At 43.4% G+C, this 17,379-nt stretch overlaps 1 protein-coding gene across 1 annotated transcript; it reads left to right on the forward strand.

Annotated features, from left to right (window-relative positions):
- The first annotated feature begins 13,858 nt into the window (after window positions 1–13,858).
- LOC111949001 (uncharacterized) lies at window positions 13,859–16,275 on the forward strand. Its single transcript, XM_023964651.2, has 2 exons — window positions 13,859–15,499; window positions 15,632–16,275. The coding sequence occupies exons 1-2, from the start codon at window positions 13,999–14,001 to the stop codon at window positions 16,135–16,137; spliced, it is 2,007 nt and encodes a 668-aa protein (XP_023820419.1). The 5' UTR covers window positions 13,859–13,998; the 3' UTR covers window positions 16,138–16,275.
- Window positions 16,276–17,379: the final 1,104 nt, after the last annotated feature.

Below are 17,379 nucleotides of genomic sequence, written 5' to 3' on the forward strand. Positions count from 1 at the left end.
TTGTGCATCTGGTGCAGTGCGTCTGTCTGGCAGCAGAGCGTTTTGGGCGCCCCGGTACAATTTGGGCATTGCAGCGTAGTACGTCTAGAGTTCTGAAATCTGAACTTTGGCAAAGAGGATGCATTGCATTAACCAATCAGGGATCCAACTTTGGCTTGTGACGTGTTGAAAATGCGATCAGGTGGTGGAGTCCATAACCAACATGGAGCAAAATCTGACCGCTTTCCTCCTGAACTTTGTAATACTTTTTCTTTTTTCCATCGAGCCAATAATAGCCTGTTTCTCTCATTTTATTCTTTTATTTCTTCCCTCCTTGGACAAATTCAGGACAGCAAGTTGTCAAACAGGGTAATAGAGAGATGAAAGTAGCCCTGACAGCAACCGTTATTCAGACGCAGTTCCACCAGTAGGTGGTGAACCTCACTGTACTGGGAGAGTCTCTAAATGACTTCATGAACCCAGACATGACGACGTGTTTACTGAAGCTTTTGCAGAGCTCTTTAAAATGAATAATGCATCATATGGGTCTTCCATGCATTGTAAATGAGATATGCAGACAATGCTTCCATGTATTGATGAGGCTAAAAAGCATGGACACACGTCTGGAGTGTTAAGTTTATGAAAATCTTTGTTAAGCGTCGAGCAGTAAATTTGATACGCGTCAAAAGAGAGTTGGACCCGCATTCTAGGTGAATGCTGCATAAATGTCTTACAGGACATCCGGCATCCGGGTTACAACCTCAACTTTACTGGTATTTTTCCAAAATAAAACATGAGTCAGTTTAATAAAATAGAAACAGTACCAGTACCAAGTGACCCACAGACTGGTACTTGTCTGGAGGGTTGGGGAGCATTGACTTAGATAACATGTGAAATGAATTTCAGCTATAATGTTGCTCTGTTTTATACTTATCATGTCTACTATGAAGTTTTTTTTTTTTTTTTAACCAAAGATTATATTAAAAAACAAATGTAGGAATGATTGAAATCTATGCCTTGGAGGGTAAATAATAAATTCTGTCAGAAAATGAAAAACTGGGAGCAGGTTCCTGTGTCTGCAAATTAATTACGGTGCATTCTTAGGTCAACAGCAGCAGCTCTTCAGCTCCAAGATTAGGTAAGGAATTTGACTCCTGAGGTGTCCTTGCAGAAATGAGCTGTGCAGCAGTTTGCTGCTGCTGCTGCTGCTGCATGCACAAAGCAGCAAAGCTCCTCAGCACGCCCTCAGCATGAACAAAGAACCTCTTCATGCCACTCCTCTTTTCATTATCTTGTTCTGGGGAGCACTGGGGGTGTTCTGATGTGTTGTTCTGATGTGTTGCACTTAGCTGTGATGGTTGTGCACGTTCCCCACCTCTCTGCCATGCTCCCTCTCACTAAAGCATCTCACATTAGCATAGTGTTTGATGTTGAGTTAGGAGACGTTTAGATGCTCCCTGTACAACAACTGTGTCAAGTGTTTGCAGCTTCTATTTACTTCTGCAATGGCATCAAACAAAGCCCACCTTGGGCCACAATGACACCGCGGCTGCAGTGTAGGATGACGGAAAAAGAAAAGAGACAAGAGCGCCTTGTTTCCAGGTTCCATCAGCACAAAAAGAAAAGTCAGCAGCGCTCTGAGAGGACAGCAGGTCTTCTTAAGGTCACAGCCAGAACAGGAGGAGCCTGTTCAGAACCACTTAAGCGCCACACTCTTTCTTTTGCTTGTTTTCTATCCTTAAGTTGTGCTTTTTAACTTGGAAATCTAAACAGAAAATTTGATACACCGACATGGAAGAGTGATGGAATCTAAACAAAATTTTCCTTTGCATCATTTAAAGAGAATGAAATTGATTCTGGTTTGATTTGTTTCAGAGCAAAAACACGGAAGAGCTGCGGATGGTTCTCGAACTCTGAAGATAGATTTGTCTTTATCTTTTTCTTCATATTTTGAATTGTTTTTACCTTTTTACGTCTATTTATACCTTGCCTTGTTTGCACATGAGAGCATAGGACACCGAAGCTAAATTCCTTGTATATGCACTGTACTTGGCCAATGAAGCTGAGTCTGATTCTGAGATCTCTGAAGCATAAAGTGTACATGGTTCTCAGTGGGACAAGTGCTCGGATGCAAAGCACCAGTCTGTTAAAACTCATGCTAGAACAAGACACGCCACTTATTTGAATTGTTTACTACTTTTTCATGTTTCTCACCTCACCTTTCTGGTGCCATGAGTTCAAAATGGTGACCAAACTATACATTGTGACAAACCTTCATGTATTGTATAGAAACTCTACCATAGAAGCCTACAAAACTGTTAGCAGCTCAGTAACGTGAATATAATATGACAAAAAGAGAACAGAACAAGAAGAAGCATTTTATTAGAATTAATTTTATTATGTTGTTAAATGCTGCAGAGAGTTTTAAATGAAATATTTCTATAAGAAATAATAATTAAATGTGATTTTCTAAGCGAGTGTCGGCCAACAGAGAGCTTGCTCAGCCTGACGCTGTTCAGGTTCCTGTCATCTTTGGGTTCTCCTATAACCTTCAGACATGACAATCAGAGCTCTTTTGATCGGAATAGGCAACAAGTGTTCTGTGTTTCTGTTACAATTTAGTTCCAATGCCGCACAAAGTTCCATTTAGTGACAATATTTTAAAAGAATGTTGTTTTTGTTAAATAATAGCAACATTTACATCAATCAGCATAACTAAACACATGTAAAACACCAATTTTACCATCATTGGAGCACATGGAACAAGAGTGATTGCTCATTCTTCTGGGTGTGAAAACAGAATCTGTGGTCTATAAATCCTCTAAAATGTGCTACGTGTCTGTCTGTGCTGTGTTATGCGTATTTCTTCCCCACCGTGGAAGAGTCCAGGACAAAGAGGGGTGATAAAAAGGACGAGGACTCTGTGAGAGGAGGAAGATAACAGCAGAGAGGTGAACAGCAGCACTTGTCACAGCTGATGTTGCTTCAGATTGCTACAGAAAGAATTTAATGGAATCACAGTTGTGATTGGCAGAGGCCCGAAATCTATTGAGATCTAGTTGGTGGAAAGCAGTATTGTGTTAAAGCAGGCTGCCAATGCAGGCTGCCACCAAGTCTTTGGGGTTTCCAAAGTCATTGCATTTGCAAGGCATCAAAGAATTCAGGACTTCAAAACAAAACTTTGGGGGCTATGATTTAGAGATTTTAATTTTCAAACTGTTTACGCAAAAAGATACATCTTTATTTCTAATTGGTGCTTTAACTGTGGTAAAATACAGAAAGGATTAGACGAAGTGGGACGGTTATGGTTGGCTTTATTTGCAGTATGTGGTTTTGGATGTACTCATCGTCATTTGTGCCAACACTAGATCTTTAGCTCGTGTCCGTCTTCCTGACACCGTCCAGTTGATGCAAGTGTTCCTCTGCTGATAAGGACAAATGCTGTGAGATGGTGAGCATCCATAGCAAGAAAGAAGAAGCTATCTGTGAGGCATCTCTGCTCCTTTCACTTCCATCTGCCACAGGCTGAATGAGGCAACAGGGCCTCTGGCAGGGCATTTCTGAGGCATGTGTGCAATGCATTTCCTACTAATATTTACATGCAGAAAATCCTAAATTGGTTTAGCTCCGTACATTTCTGCTTTCTGCACAGGACAGGTGTGCAGCAACACTGGAAGAGTTCCCAAAAGGTTATTGGCGGGAGATCTTTTTTCCTTCAATTCTTCGTGCAGCAGCAGTGGGAGCAGTGGAGACAGCCATCCTGCCCATCTCCTTCACCTACAGCGACTCCCTCCCCAGCACTGATAACACTCCACACAACAGGTGAGCGACTGCTGGCAGAAAGGAGATTGCCTGACCTTATTGTTTGCCTTCTCCTCCTCTTTGTTCTTCACAAATAAAGGGGTTTTTAATAAACTGAAAGGTCCTCTGCTGCGGCCCATAGAGAAAATGAAAGGGGCCAGCGAAGTATGGTACATTGTGGCGGGGGAAAAAAGAGCAGCTCATCAGAAAATAACAAAGGTGCACATTAAAGATAAGGCACCCGTCAGAGATTAATCCAAGCCTGCTTGATTGTTTTCTTTAATACCAGACCTGCTACAGCAAGCGATAAGTTTGCTGAGTAATTTGGTTTTCCAGGGGACAGGCAGCGGCCGGGTGCTCGAAATCATATTCAGGTGTGCTCCATAATTGATTTCTCTTTTTTCCTCCACCACTCAGTCCTCAAAGACGAACAAGACGAAACTCCAAACTGCTTTGACTCTCTTTTGTGCTTCCTTTCTTCTGCCACCTTTTTTCTTCTGCTCTCTTCAATTCTCATCATCCTTTGTATTAATAAACTTGCTTTGTTGAAGACAAAAACCGAGAGCTGGGAGTATGCTTGAGGAAGCAGTTTCCTTTTCCTGCAAGCAGCACCATTGTGCAGGTTTCTGGGGAAAAAAATCGAGAAAGGACGAAGGCTTCAGAGAAAATTGACAAGATAGCTCTGATGAGTTTGAGAGAAAGGAATCAAGAGAACAACAGATGATATCTATTATTGGTAATGGAAATAGCATTCACTGCATCTCAATGTAAGTGCACAAACATAGCTTCTAATTGTGTTGTGAGCAAATTTTAGGAAATGTTTGTTTTTTATGGGAACACTTTCAATTTTCCTGCAGTGCTTACAGTTTCCTGTGGTCTTTCATAAGCTGAGCATGTGTTCAGTTCCTGTTGCTGTCTGTGTGAAAAAAGCTTTTACAGACTTGACTACGGTGGCCCTCAAGGGAAAATCACATGGACAAATCAAAACAGAATTCCAAAAACTGAAACACTATTTTAAAAAAAATAAATAATGAAAAGCATTTCGAAAAGCAAAAGGAGAAACAGGAAAAGGTAGGTATTATGGAGCATCACTGATTGGATGATGACTTTTGAGTTTTGAAAAAGACGGAAAGCAGAAGGATTTTTTACATGAACTGGGGTCAATAGTTTATTGATCAATCACTGAACTTTTGCAGAGGGCGTGGTCAGATGCTTGAAGAAATGTCTCCTGTCAGAAGATAATTAACTTCTGCTTTAAAAGATGAACAAACATCATCAATTCAAATCAACCAACGAAAGGCTCCTGGCCCAGACAGCATCAGCCCCAGGATCCTGAAGTCCGCCCAGCTATCCAAAGTTTTCCAGCGCCTCTTTAACCTGAGCTTCAGTCTGATGAAGGTACCGGCCACCTGGGAAACTTCATGTCTGGTTCCTGTTCCCAAGAAGACTGCACCCTCTGGACCCAGTGATTACCGTCCTGTTGCCCTCACGTCCCATGCTGTTAAGGTGCTGGAAAGGATTTTGTTGTCACCACCTGAGACCTTTGGTGAAACCATCTCTGGACCCACTTCAGTTTGCCTACCAGCCACCCCTAGGGGGTGGAGGATGCTGTTATTTACCTGCTGCAGTGTGCTCACTCTCACCTGGATGGAGGGGGGGACACTGTGAGGGTCACATTCTTTGATTTCTCCAATGCATTCAACACCATCCAGCCTTGGTTACTGGGTGAGAAGCTGCGGCTGATGGGTGTGGACAGTGCCTTGGTCTCCTGGATCATTGAATACTTGTCGGACAGACCGCAGTTTGTCCGGTTGGGCAGTGTCTTGTCTGACGTGGTGAAGAGCAGTGTGGGGGCCCCACGGGGCACTGTGCTCTCTCCCTTCCTGTTCACTTTGTACACCAGTGACTTCCAGTACAACTCAGAGTCATGCCATCTTCAGAAATTCTCTGACGATTCTGCGGTTGATGGCTGCATTAATGGTGGGCGGGAGGAGGTGTACAGGGAACTTGTGGATAAATTCGTGAGGTGGGCTGGAGTAAACCACCTGCTGCTCAATGTGGAAAATACCAGAGAGATGGTGATGGACTTTAGGAGGAAACCACCAGCTTCCCGGCCTCTTAGCATCTTGTGTGCAGCAGCTTGCTCGAGATTTTCTACCGGTCTGTTGTGGCCAGCACTCTGTTCTTCTCTGTGGCCTGCTGGGGGGGGGGGGGGGGGGGGGGGGGGGGGGGAGCAACATAGCTGCCAGGGACACTTATAGACTGAACAAACTGATTAGAAGAGCTGGTTCTGTAATTGGATGTAAAATAGACATGTTTAAAACTGTGATGGAGAGGAGGACTTTAACTAAGCTCATATCCATCATGGATAATCCTGAGCATCCCCTCCATCCTGTTCTTGACGGTCAGCGGAGCGCCTTCTCCAATAGGCTAAGGCAGCTTCGCTGTCACACCAACCGCCACAGGAGATCATTCCTACCTCACTACATTTGACTCTATAACCCGTCATCCATTTGCAATAGATAAACTCATTTAAGGTCTGTCTGTTTTTCTCCAGAGCTGTCATGCAAACCAACTGTTTTTTACTGATGTTTCTTTTTCTGATGGATGGATCTGTTCTCTGTTGTCACCCATTGTTAGTGTGTTTGTATCTTGAGCCTAACGCTGATGCTGCAACAACCCAATTTCCCAAAATGGGATCAATAAAGTATCTTTATCTTATCATCCAATCTGTGATATCCCATAATTATCCGTTTCTAATGTGCTTCATTTTTTTAATCATTTCATTCATTCATTTTCTATGCCGCTTTATCCCTTTCGGGGTCACGGGGCTGCCGGAGCCTATCCCGGCCACTTGTGGGCGAAGGCAGGGGGGACACCCTGAACAAGTCGCCAGTTTGTTGCAGGGTAGAATGTCCTCACTCACACACCCATTCACTCCCGCACTCACACCTATGGTCAATTTTGAGTTGCCAATTAACCTATGAAGCATGTTTTTGGATGGTGGGAGGAAGCCGGAGACCCCGGAGAGAACATGCAAACTCCACACAGAAAGGTCCCCCATTGATGTTCTATTTTTCATGTCCCCCAGCCGGGACTTGAGCCGGGGGCCTTCTTGCTGTGAGGCAAGAGCGCTAACCACTGCGCCACCGTGCAGCCTTACTCCCGCCTTTAATCATTTCATTATTAACATTTTCTGAGATGTTTCCTTTTATTTTGTTTCTTTCTTTTTTTTATGGGTGACATTTTTTTTAATTTTTTTTTGGAATTAAGTTTTATTTTCTGGAAGTTTGTTTTGAATTCTAAAATGTAAATTTGCTATTTTATTAATTGCTTTGCTTTTTTAATATGTTTTTGTTGGTGTGCTTTGTAAATGCTTGTTCAAGTTCAAAACGATTTGAATTAAAACAGCTCCTGAACCAGTGTTGTGCACTCACTTAATAACTCCTGCAAGAAAAACTTCAAGTATAAAACACTCTGAAGGGGTTTCAGCCTAACTGGGCTGTGATGGCTGCCACCCCTCAGGGCAGCAACCTCCTGCACCTCACCCTACTGATCATTTCTCACTTTACATTCTGCACACTTTTAGATGTTTTCTTTTCAAACATAGCACATACAAAAACATTTGTTTGGTCTAAATACTAAATTTATTAACACATATTTTAAGTTTTATTTCAAATTCTTTTCAATAATTTCATGTTGTGTTTTTTTTTTAATTTCTGGTGTTGAGGGGACTATTGTTGCTGCTGCTGCCATCTGCAGCTGGAACCACCAAGTCAGGCCTGACACAAGAAAGCATGCCAGTTAGTGGAGGCCTTTTATTCAACAGGCAGCTAATTGAAGTGAACCATTGCCTGGAGAAGAAGAAATTCTTTTTTTGTTTTACTTTAGTTTCTATTTGATGTTAATTAGTTTCATTGTATTTTATGTTAATTTACCGCAGTATGGACATGAATTTTGTTTGCTGTATTTTGTCTTGGTCTTGTCTGGGTCTTTTTCAGGTCCCCCTTGTGTGTCTAGTTGGTCTGATCAGCCATATTCAATTCAATTTTCAATTCAATTTTATTTGTATAGCCCAAAATCACAACAACAGTCGTCTCGATGGGCTTCGAAGTAAATATGAACTCAAAAGGATCATGAATACAAAGAGTTCAATAGGAAAATACTCAAATGAACTAACAAACTGACTAAGCTATACTGGCATCCCTGCCCTTAGACCCCCCTTCGCGGTAAAGAAAAACTCCTAAAAAAACCGGAAAAAACGAAGAAACCTCAGGGGTGTCCACATGAAGGAGGGATCCTCCTCCAGGACGGACAGGCGATTTACCAGAACTCTTTGAGAAGAATTAACTTATCTAACACTACAACTACATATATAAAGTCCAGCAGACGAGCTTCATCCAGCCGTGGTTGGGGGGACAGTCAGGGGCGCGAGTCGAGCCTGAGACAGGAAAAAGACTCTCCTTACATATATATATGCTCCCTTGTGTTTCCAATTACCGGAAGTCAGGTCAGTTTGCAGGGCTGCACAGTGGCGCAGTGGTTAGCGCTCTTGCCTCACAGCTAGAAGGCCCCCAGTTCAAGTCCCAGCTGGGGGAACTGAACCAGATCATCAATGGGGGACCTTTCTGTGTGGAGTTGGCATGTTCTCCCCATGCATGCATGGGTTCTCTCCAGGGTCTCCAGCTTCCTACCACCATCCAAAAACATGCTTCATAGGTTAATCTAAATTGTCCCTAGGTGTGAGAGTGAATGGACATTCTACCCTGCAACAGAGTGGCAAACTGTCCAGGGTGTCCCCTGCCTTCACCCACAGGATGGGCTCCAGCAGCCCCGTGACCCCAAAATGGAAAAAACAGAATAGAAAATGGATGAATGAATAGAAAAATGAATGAGGTCAGTTTGTCCATTTATTTGGTTGAGTTGTCCTCCTCCGTTAAATTGAAAGTTTCAGTTCCTTGTGTGACTTTGACCTCTTTTAAGGGCACTTTTTTGTCCACCTAGATGGACAAAAGTATTTTTGATACAATTTTTGCTGTCCTTACACTGCTCGGTCCACATCATGGACTAAAATAAGTGTAAACAGCAGCCTTTATAAAAAGCAAAAAAAGTTCAGCAGAAAGTCTAAGTTTCTCAACTATTTTTTAAAAGAATACAGCCACAATGTTTCCCTATGAGGAATAAGTGAACCTGTTTGAATAGTTTCATTCCACAACTAACACAACAGAATTATTGACCGTATCAGAGAACTGGAGCGAGTGTGACCTCACCCGTAGAAAATGAATTACTTCCACCTCCAACCAAATGAAGTCAATTCAGTCACAACTTTTTCATCATGAAGACACCGCCAAGTTGGAGCCATAGTAAGCAGTGATTGTCTGAGTAATCGTTTTTATGCCAACCGCCCTCACCAATCAGGATTGAGCTTATTGGACGTCCACACCACTTGAAAGCCGGCTACACGTGATCCATCAATCAAACGTTGTAAACATTCTTTCATTACTTTCATTGAGGAATCTGATTGGACACTTTACAACTTGAATACTTTTCCTAAAGAAAAAATATCCACCCATCTATTCATTCATCTTCATTCATTCATCCATTCATGCATTTTCTTTCGCTCATCCAGGACCAGGCTGCTGCGGCAGCAGTCTAAACAAAGATGCCCAGACTTCCCTTTCCCTGGCCACTTCCTCCAGCTCCTCTCATCATCCTCAAAATATCATGAAGAAAAAAAAAAGGATTATCAAGAACATGTTCACAAAAATATATCAGAGCCAGAAGCCTTATTCTGACCAATAGAATAACTGAGTATTAGCTGTCTATTTCTCTGTAGAAGTTGATGTGACTTTGGCTTCTTGGAGCCAGCAAGTACTTTTGTTTGGTACGCCGGGGGTCACTCAGTCCAGTTCTAATATACAGTCAATGTAAAAACTGCAAGTATTTTTTGCTTTCCCTTATTGTTTTTTTAATGTAATCTCAAAGTAAGTTATTTTTCCTCTAAATGAGATTTCAAAAAGGATTTAGTGTCTCTTGACTGATAATTTTTTGTAGTATTTCATTTGTACAGTTTCAGATCTTGTCAGTCCTCTTCTGAGTCTCTAATATTTCCACTGTTGAGTTTTTTTTTTTTTTTAACCAGATTTTTCCTGTTTTACACATCATCCCCCATTCTCTTTTCTCTACTTTTTCTCCTCATTTTCAGAATCTTCTTTCTGGACTCAACCATGACAGACAGACAGAAGGTCTTGAGCTCTTCACTCACAAACAGGATGCTCATTTTCAAAGAAGGTTCATCAGACTTTTCTTGGACAAACATGATGAACAGTTTACAGTCTTGCACACACATTTTAAAGTTTAAACTCCATGTTTTAACATAATTAGCAATAAGATGTCAAACATCTGCAAAACCTTTCATGGTAAGTTTTGTTCTTACCCGAAATCCTAAAAGCAAAAAAGAAAAACACAATATATTGATAATTTTGACCATTTTCATTCCAGCCTTGGATGACAGTCCCTCATCACTCCCCTTCATTCCAGCTTCTTCTGCAGAAGGTGGCCGGTCCTCCAGGGCTTTTTTTCCAATTAGGACTCCATCTTTTTAGAGGATGTCATTATAATTAGAGATCCATTTAGCTCTTTCTGTGAAAAGAAAGAAACCTATTTTGTGATTGCTGCGCAGAGAAGAGAGAGACAGAGAAAAATATTTCTGCAGTGCTGATCTCAAGTGGTTGTCTTTTTATGACTGGGTGGACAGGTTGCATGCATTAACGGCTGCACTTTAGGATAGAGGCTGGCCTTTTTCGCATTGCTAACGCTTGAATGGAAATAGACTTCTCTGAAATAGCGCTCAAAATCAATACCGGGCTTGTGTGTTGCTCTGGGTTCACAGCAGAGAAGAGATGATAATGAAAAGAGAAGAACTTCAAGCTGCAGCATCAAATGTTCAGCTTCTTCTTATTTTTTCTACTTTTCTCTGGTGTTGGACAAAATTGTCTGTTAAAGCCTCAAAAACCTCTTTATTTTAGGATGAACTTTATTCATTCTAAAAAATATGCTGGAGACCAGAAAGAAATAAGAGATATGGGGAAACACCAGAAAAAAGAAGGAGGGTAAAACAGACATCAGGATGGGGGGACAGAAAAACAGTGTAGAGGAAACAAAGATCAACACAATAAACGAGAAGTTTAGCGTGTGATTTAATGGTAGAGTCGTGTTTGAAAACCAGCAGGAGCCTTATTAAAACGAAGCAGTGATTCAGTCTGCTATCTCCAGCAGCAAACCAAATGCACTCATACGTCTTCCTGCTGCCTCATATCATCCGGTGTTTCCACTGTGTCAGTAATCTGCAGCCTTTTTACAACTATAGAAAAACCATTGACTGTATAAGAGAACTGGAATGAGTGAGTGTGACCTTCCTCCATTGAAAATAGTTTACCCCCCCGGGCTGCTTGGGTCCAGTCGCCGGGGCCGCTACTGGCCTGGGGGTCTCTCCCCCACCTCTCCTGGCCTGGCTGGTCGGGCTTGGGAGGATCTGGTTCCCATTAAACACACAGTTCACTCTGGCAGCATGCATGTATCTCCACTCCCACATGCCCACTGCCACACTGCTCCCTGTCTGCTTCATCCCTCGTCCTAACCCACAGTGTGTTGATGGACTGATATCTTCTGCTCATCTTCGTGTCAGAATTTCACCTTTGGAAGTAATATTTGTCTTTCCAGCAGATCTGGTATAATTGTTACACAGCTTAAAATAATAACTTATTAAAATCAGTGCTTGTATTCCCCACATTCTCCACCTCTTTTCCTTTTACTCTCTTCCACCCCCCCCCCTCTCACATCCCCCCCCCCCACACACACACACACACACACACACATACACACACTAAATGTGACAAATAAATAAAAAATAATAAAGTAACAAAAAGGGGTTTTTACAAATTTACACTCTGGTTTTTCAAAGATATATAACCTCTTTTTGTGAAAGTAAAACCTGTCCAACACAGAAGGCCTTCAGCTCCAATCTGTTTGCTCAGTTGTTGGACAGATTAAGTTAAAAAAAAAGTTTACTTCCAGCTCCAACCAAGTGAAGCCTTTTTTTGTGATACACATGGTGCAATGTTGGAGCCAGACATAGTCAGTGAGCAGCGATTGGTCAAAATCATTCTTTTTCTATGGCAACAAGTCTAGCCAATCAGGAGTGAGCTTGTTGGAGGACTACACCCCTGCCACTGAAAACAGTGGTTTCTACACAAGATCTGTTAATCAAACATTTTGAATGTTGGACGTGAGTCTCCATATTTTACTGAGACATGTAATTGGTCGGTTTATAACTTGAACAACTTGTACTACAGGAAAAAAATCATGAAAAAATAGAATTATCAAGAATATAATTTAATAATAATAATAATAATAACCTCGGACCATCTGTCCCCTACCCCATCCATGGTAGGGGGTACTGGGCCCTTGGCAACGGCGGCTGTGTTCCCTGGGTGCTGGCTTCCTGGGCCCGGCGGCCCTCTCTCCACGAAGGGAGAGGGATCCCTGAGTTCTCTGGCAAGACCAAGAGCCGGGGATCACATCACATCTGAGCCTGGGGGTGTCAGAGTCCCTGTGGTGTGGGTTCTGGTCTTTGCCCCTGAGCGCTGGGCCTCGCCAAATTTCCAATTGTGGCCGAGCCTGGTCGGGCCATGTTTGCAACACTTCTTGTTGACCCCCTCTTCTCCTCCTCCTGGGAGGGACGGCTGGCCCTTGCCTTGCTCCTTCCTGGACCTACCGTGGGCCGGGTGGGTGGCTGCCTGAAGCGTGGGGTGGGTCTCCCTTGGGGGGTCCTGGCTCGTACCCGGGGTTGGGGCAGGGGGATGCCCAGAACTCCTGGGTGGTGATGAGGTGCTCATCTGGGGCTGTGGGCGTTCTTCTGGGGCGGGGCCCCGCGTTGGGCCCTCCCGGCGCGGCAGGGGGCTGCTCTCCTGGTTGAGCCAGAGCTGCACTCTCATGCCTCCCTGCTCTCTGGCTTTGGGGGCCCCGTGGCGGTCCTGCTGGCCCTGGCCTGGGTGGCGGATGTGATCACCCGGAGGGCGGTTGTTTCTCTATCTGCTACCGTGTGGGTGTTGGGGGGTTCTGGCTGCCGCTGCTGCTGCGGCAGGGGTCTTGGTGTGGGGATGACTGGGCACTCTCCTTCATTCTTTTTTCATTCCATCATCCATTTTAGAAGAACATAAACAATAACTTGATGACAGATTCTAGCTCACCTAGTTTGCATGACTGAATGAAATATCTAACACTAGTTGGTTTGAAGGCATAAGTATGTGTGTGTGAACATTATTTGTATTGTGTACATGTTGACATGTGGACATTTTTTAAGCCAACAGGTATGTTATATCATTTGAGTGTATGTGTGGACAGACCCCGCCCTTATAGACTTGTATTACATCTAAACCTCATTGTAATGATTATAACCATCCAGAAAACTTGTTGCTTTATGCTGTGTTACAGGCACAGCCCTCTGCTTTGCTTTCATCCTGTTGTGTTTCACTTCAGTTAATTTCCTGATGATGTTCACCTGGGACTGCAGCTTCATCAGCTGTGACTGGCCGCCTGCTGGTCATGTGGTGCTCCTCTACCAGGAAGCCGGAGCCTATTAAAGCACACCTGGGAGCTGAGCCTGGCAGAGTCTGGTGAACTGTCTCTGGCTGACACTCACTGCGATCCTGACTCTCTTTTGGCTGCATGCTTCTGACTAAGCTGTTTTCCTCAGGTACGTGGTGGGAGGTTGTGATCAGGCAAGTTTGGGGCCCCATACATTTTCACACGCAGGCTGAACTTTGTTAGACACACCAGGTAAGGGGTTGGTGCCATTTCTTGTAATGTTTTGTATGTTTGTATTTAGACTAGTTAGGTAGTCTTTTGTTGTTCTTTTGATTTATGGGTTTAGTTGCAGAGTTAGGCCTGGTTTTGTTATATTGAGTTTATTTATTTGGCACAACCCAAACGTCACTTCCTCCCCCACAGGTAATTGTTTGCAGCAGCCTGAGTCTTTGAATATTATAAACCATATTTATATACATCATCCTTGACTACTTGTCTTATTTCATGGTTGTACTGTTGCGCCCTCCCCAGGGACGTAACAAGTGGGGGCTCGTCCGGGATCACGCAACCCTGGAGTAAGCAAGTGGGTTTTTTTGTTGTTACCGTTTGCGTATTCTTGTAGAATCAATAATGATCTTTACTTTGCAGGCGTTCCTTGATAGTCCGAGGATCGAAGTCCTTGAGTCTTGTCGTAAGGCCGACTTATTGTGTGTTGCCGCCCATTTTGGTATACCAGTGTCTAGACATGCCATTAAAAGAGAGCTCAGGGCTGAGCTTATAGAGCATTTAGTGGAGTTAAAGGTCCTTGTTGCCAGTGTCCCGTCTGTCTCTAAAGATGAAACTGCCGGTGTGGCTGTTGACAGCAACGCCGTGGGTGTTGTCACGCCTCCAGGAAAGGTAGAGGAAGCTGAGGTCCCTCCTGCGACTTTACCACGCTTTGATCCTTTGTCCCCCGAATTGGGGAGTTCTAGCAGGGATGCTAAGCTTAAGCTTCGCCTCACGCGGCTACGTCTGGAGACAGAGGAGAGGGAGAGAGAAAGAGAGCGACGGGCAGAGTATGAGCTCCGCCTGCAGGTTCGCAGGATGGAGATTGAGGCGGACAAGGAAGTCCGGCTGAAGCAGCTGGAGGTTGAGGCTTTGCAACACTCTGCAGCACATTCTTCGATGGCAGACACTGCTACTGCTTTAGAGGTTTCTAACGGGAAAAGGGGGTTTGATGTAAGCAGAAACATAGCGATGGTGCCTACGTTTCGTGAGTCTGAGGTGGATTTCTACTTTAAAGCTTTTGAACGTGTGGCAATAGCTCTTGACTGGCCAGAGGACATGTGGTCCATATTGCTTCAATGTAAGCTGGTGGGAAAAGCTCAGGAAGTTGTATCCTCTCTTTCTGTTGCTGACAGCTTACAATACACAGTGCTGAAAGAGTCTATATTGCGTGCCTATGAACTTGTACCAGAAGCATACAGGCAGAAATTTAGGAATCACAAGAAACCTAGTGGTCACACATTTGTTGAGTTTGCAAGAGAAAAAAGTGTTCTCTTTGACAAGTGGTGTTCGGCCAGTGAAGTTCAAAACAATTTTGAGTCTCTCCGTCAGCTTGTTCTTCTTGAGGACTTTAAGGGTTCATTACCAGAGAAAGTCGTTGTGTTCCTCAATGAACAAAAAGTTACATCATTGTCAAAGGCAGCAGTGATGGCTGACGAGTTTGTTTTAACCCATAAGACTGTGTTCTGGTCTCATTCTGAAGGGTTAGCAGGACCCCGCCCTCTGAGAGTGGAGCCTAGATCGTTTCCTCAGGATAAGCCCAGAGAACTATCAACTTCCCCTCGTGGTAGTCGTGAATGTTTCTACTGCCATAAAAGGGGCCATGTTGTTGTAGATTGTCCTGGTCTGAAACGCAAATTGTCATCCACATCACCTCAACCTAAAGGCATGGGTCTGCTCAAAAGTTTGCCAGGTATGGACAAGCCTCAAACTTTAGACCCATGTTTCAAACCTTTTGTGTCTCAGGGTTTCATTTCAGAAACAGGCCATCCAGACAACCAACAGCCGGTGACTATGCTGAGAGACACGGGCGGCTCACAATCTGTCATACGGGAAGGAATATTGCCATTAACTGAGGGCTCTTCATGTAAGTCTAATGCAATAGTCCAAGGGATTGGCATGAAATACTTTTCAGCTCCTTTGCATCTTCTTCACGTGCGTTCTTCTCTTGTTGAGGGCTTCTTTAAAGTAGCAGTTCTCCCTGCTCTGCCCATTTCAGGTGTGGATTTCATTCTCGGAAACGACATAGCGGGTGGAAAGGTTGTACCAGCTCCTGAGGTGACAGAAAACCCTGTTGTGGACTTAGGTGTTGAGAATCCACAGCCAGGTTTTGAAGGTTTCCCTCATTGTGTTGTCACCAGGGCTCAAACACAGAAGTACGGTCTTGATTTGTCTGATTCCTTTCTTGCTGGAGAATGTGTTTCGGTGAAGGGCAGATCTAGCAGATTGCCTAAGGTTTCACCTAAGTCTTTAACATCGTGTCCTACAACAGTTGAATTACCAGCTACACGAGAAGAATTCATCGCAGCACAGAAAGAAGACACATCCATTAAGAAATGTCATGCGCTTGTTCTTTCTCTTACAGAGGCTGAGAAAATGAAAACTGTCCATTCGAGAGGGTCATTGTCGATTGTGTGGGACCACTGCCGAAGGCAAAAACCGGAAACCAGTTTATACTCACCATCATGTGTGCATCTACAAGGTTCCCTGAAGCGGTCCCTTTGAGGAGAATAACAGCTAATGTTATTACTAAGGCTTTGGTGAAGTTTTTCTCTGTGTTTGGTCTACCAAAAGTAATACAAACAGATCAAGGCACTAACTTCAAGTCCAAGGTTTTTAAAGAAGTATTAAAAGGATTGAATATCCGTCATGTCACATCTAGTTCCCATATGACCAGCTGCTTCATGGTTTTACCCCCCCCCCCCCCCCTCCAAGAATCACCCTTCTATTCCCCCCTCTCTAACATCCCTCTCTCTTCTTCCCTCCTTTCCTTTCCTTTTCTGTCCGGTCAAACACCAAAGATTTTCAAATACGATTAAAATGAATAAAGTTTGGCCTCGATTACAAGAGGGGTTTATTCAGACATACCTCTGGTTTGTCAGAAGATTCATAACCCCTGTTGTTAAAGTAAAATATGTCCAACACAAGAGGCCTTCAGCTCTCATCTGTTTACCCAGCTCTTGGACAGGACAAGTTAAAAAAAAAAAGAATATAATTTAAAAAATAAGTTACATCACTCAGTCCAGTGTTCATAGACAGTCCATAAGGAAAAACAAAAGATTTGATGCTGTAATGATGACCAGCAAGATCAGGACAGAATCCAAAAGCAGACTTTGTCATTTAGTCAAACATTGCGTGACTTGGAGACTTGGAAAACTTGGAAAAAGACTGCTAATCAATGCTAATCATCCTTCCTGAAAGAATTCTACAAAATCTCTGCAGACACACCTGAGAGTGTGCAGGGAATCAGTGGGGATGGGTGAAGAAATGAATGATGAAAGTATTTCAGGGCTGGACTCACTCAGGAGTAAGCCAGTTTTTGCAGTTTGACCTTACAAACATATTTGTCTTTTGCATTTTCATTTTCTTGTGAAAACATTCATCCTGTCTGTGGTCAGATGGTCAGATGGAGCCAACAGGCTATCCACGCCCACAGTGAGCGCAAGACTTTCTTAGGTTAGTCACAATCAAACCATTCAAAACCAAACACTTTACACTTCTATTTTCCATAGAGCCAGTAATTAAAAACAGAAGCAAGAAAATCAAACGCATAAATATGACTCAATAACTTTTTTACAGTCGTAGATTTCTGATATCATTGCCATGTTTGAATCTTCCTCCACAGTGAGGATTTTGATTCCACCTTGTTGTTTTTGGAGCAACACTGTCAGCCACATGTGACATTTAACAGAAATGACATTCTTTGGCGCCATTTGAAGAAAAAAAACAGGGATCTGAGCCTGGCAG

The sequence above is a fragment of the Oryzias latipes genome, chromosome 16 (assembly GCF_053564925.1).
Source record: "Oryzias latipes strain Hd-rR chromosome 16, Olatipes_Hd-rR_3.1".
Classification (NCBI taxonomy): domain Eukaryota; kingdom Metazoa; phylum Chordata; class Actinopteri; order Beloniformes; family Adrianichthyidae; genus Oryzias; species Oryzias latipes.

Bases quoted from the DNA above. Each gene is read 5' to 3' on its own strand.
- LOC111949001 (XM_023964651.2), top strand. From the start codon at position 13,999: ATGATCTTTACTTTGCAGGCGTTCCTTGATAGTCCGAGGATCGAAGTC. The intron at 15,500-15,631 runs GTAAGTCTAATG...TGCCCATTTCAG, and splicing joins ATTAACTGAGGGCTCTTCAT to GTGTGGATTTCATTCTCGGA.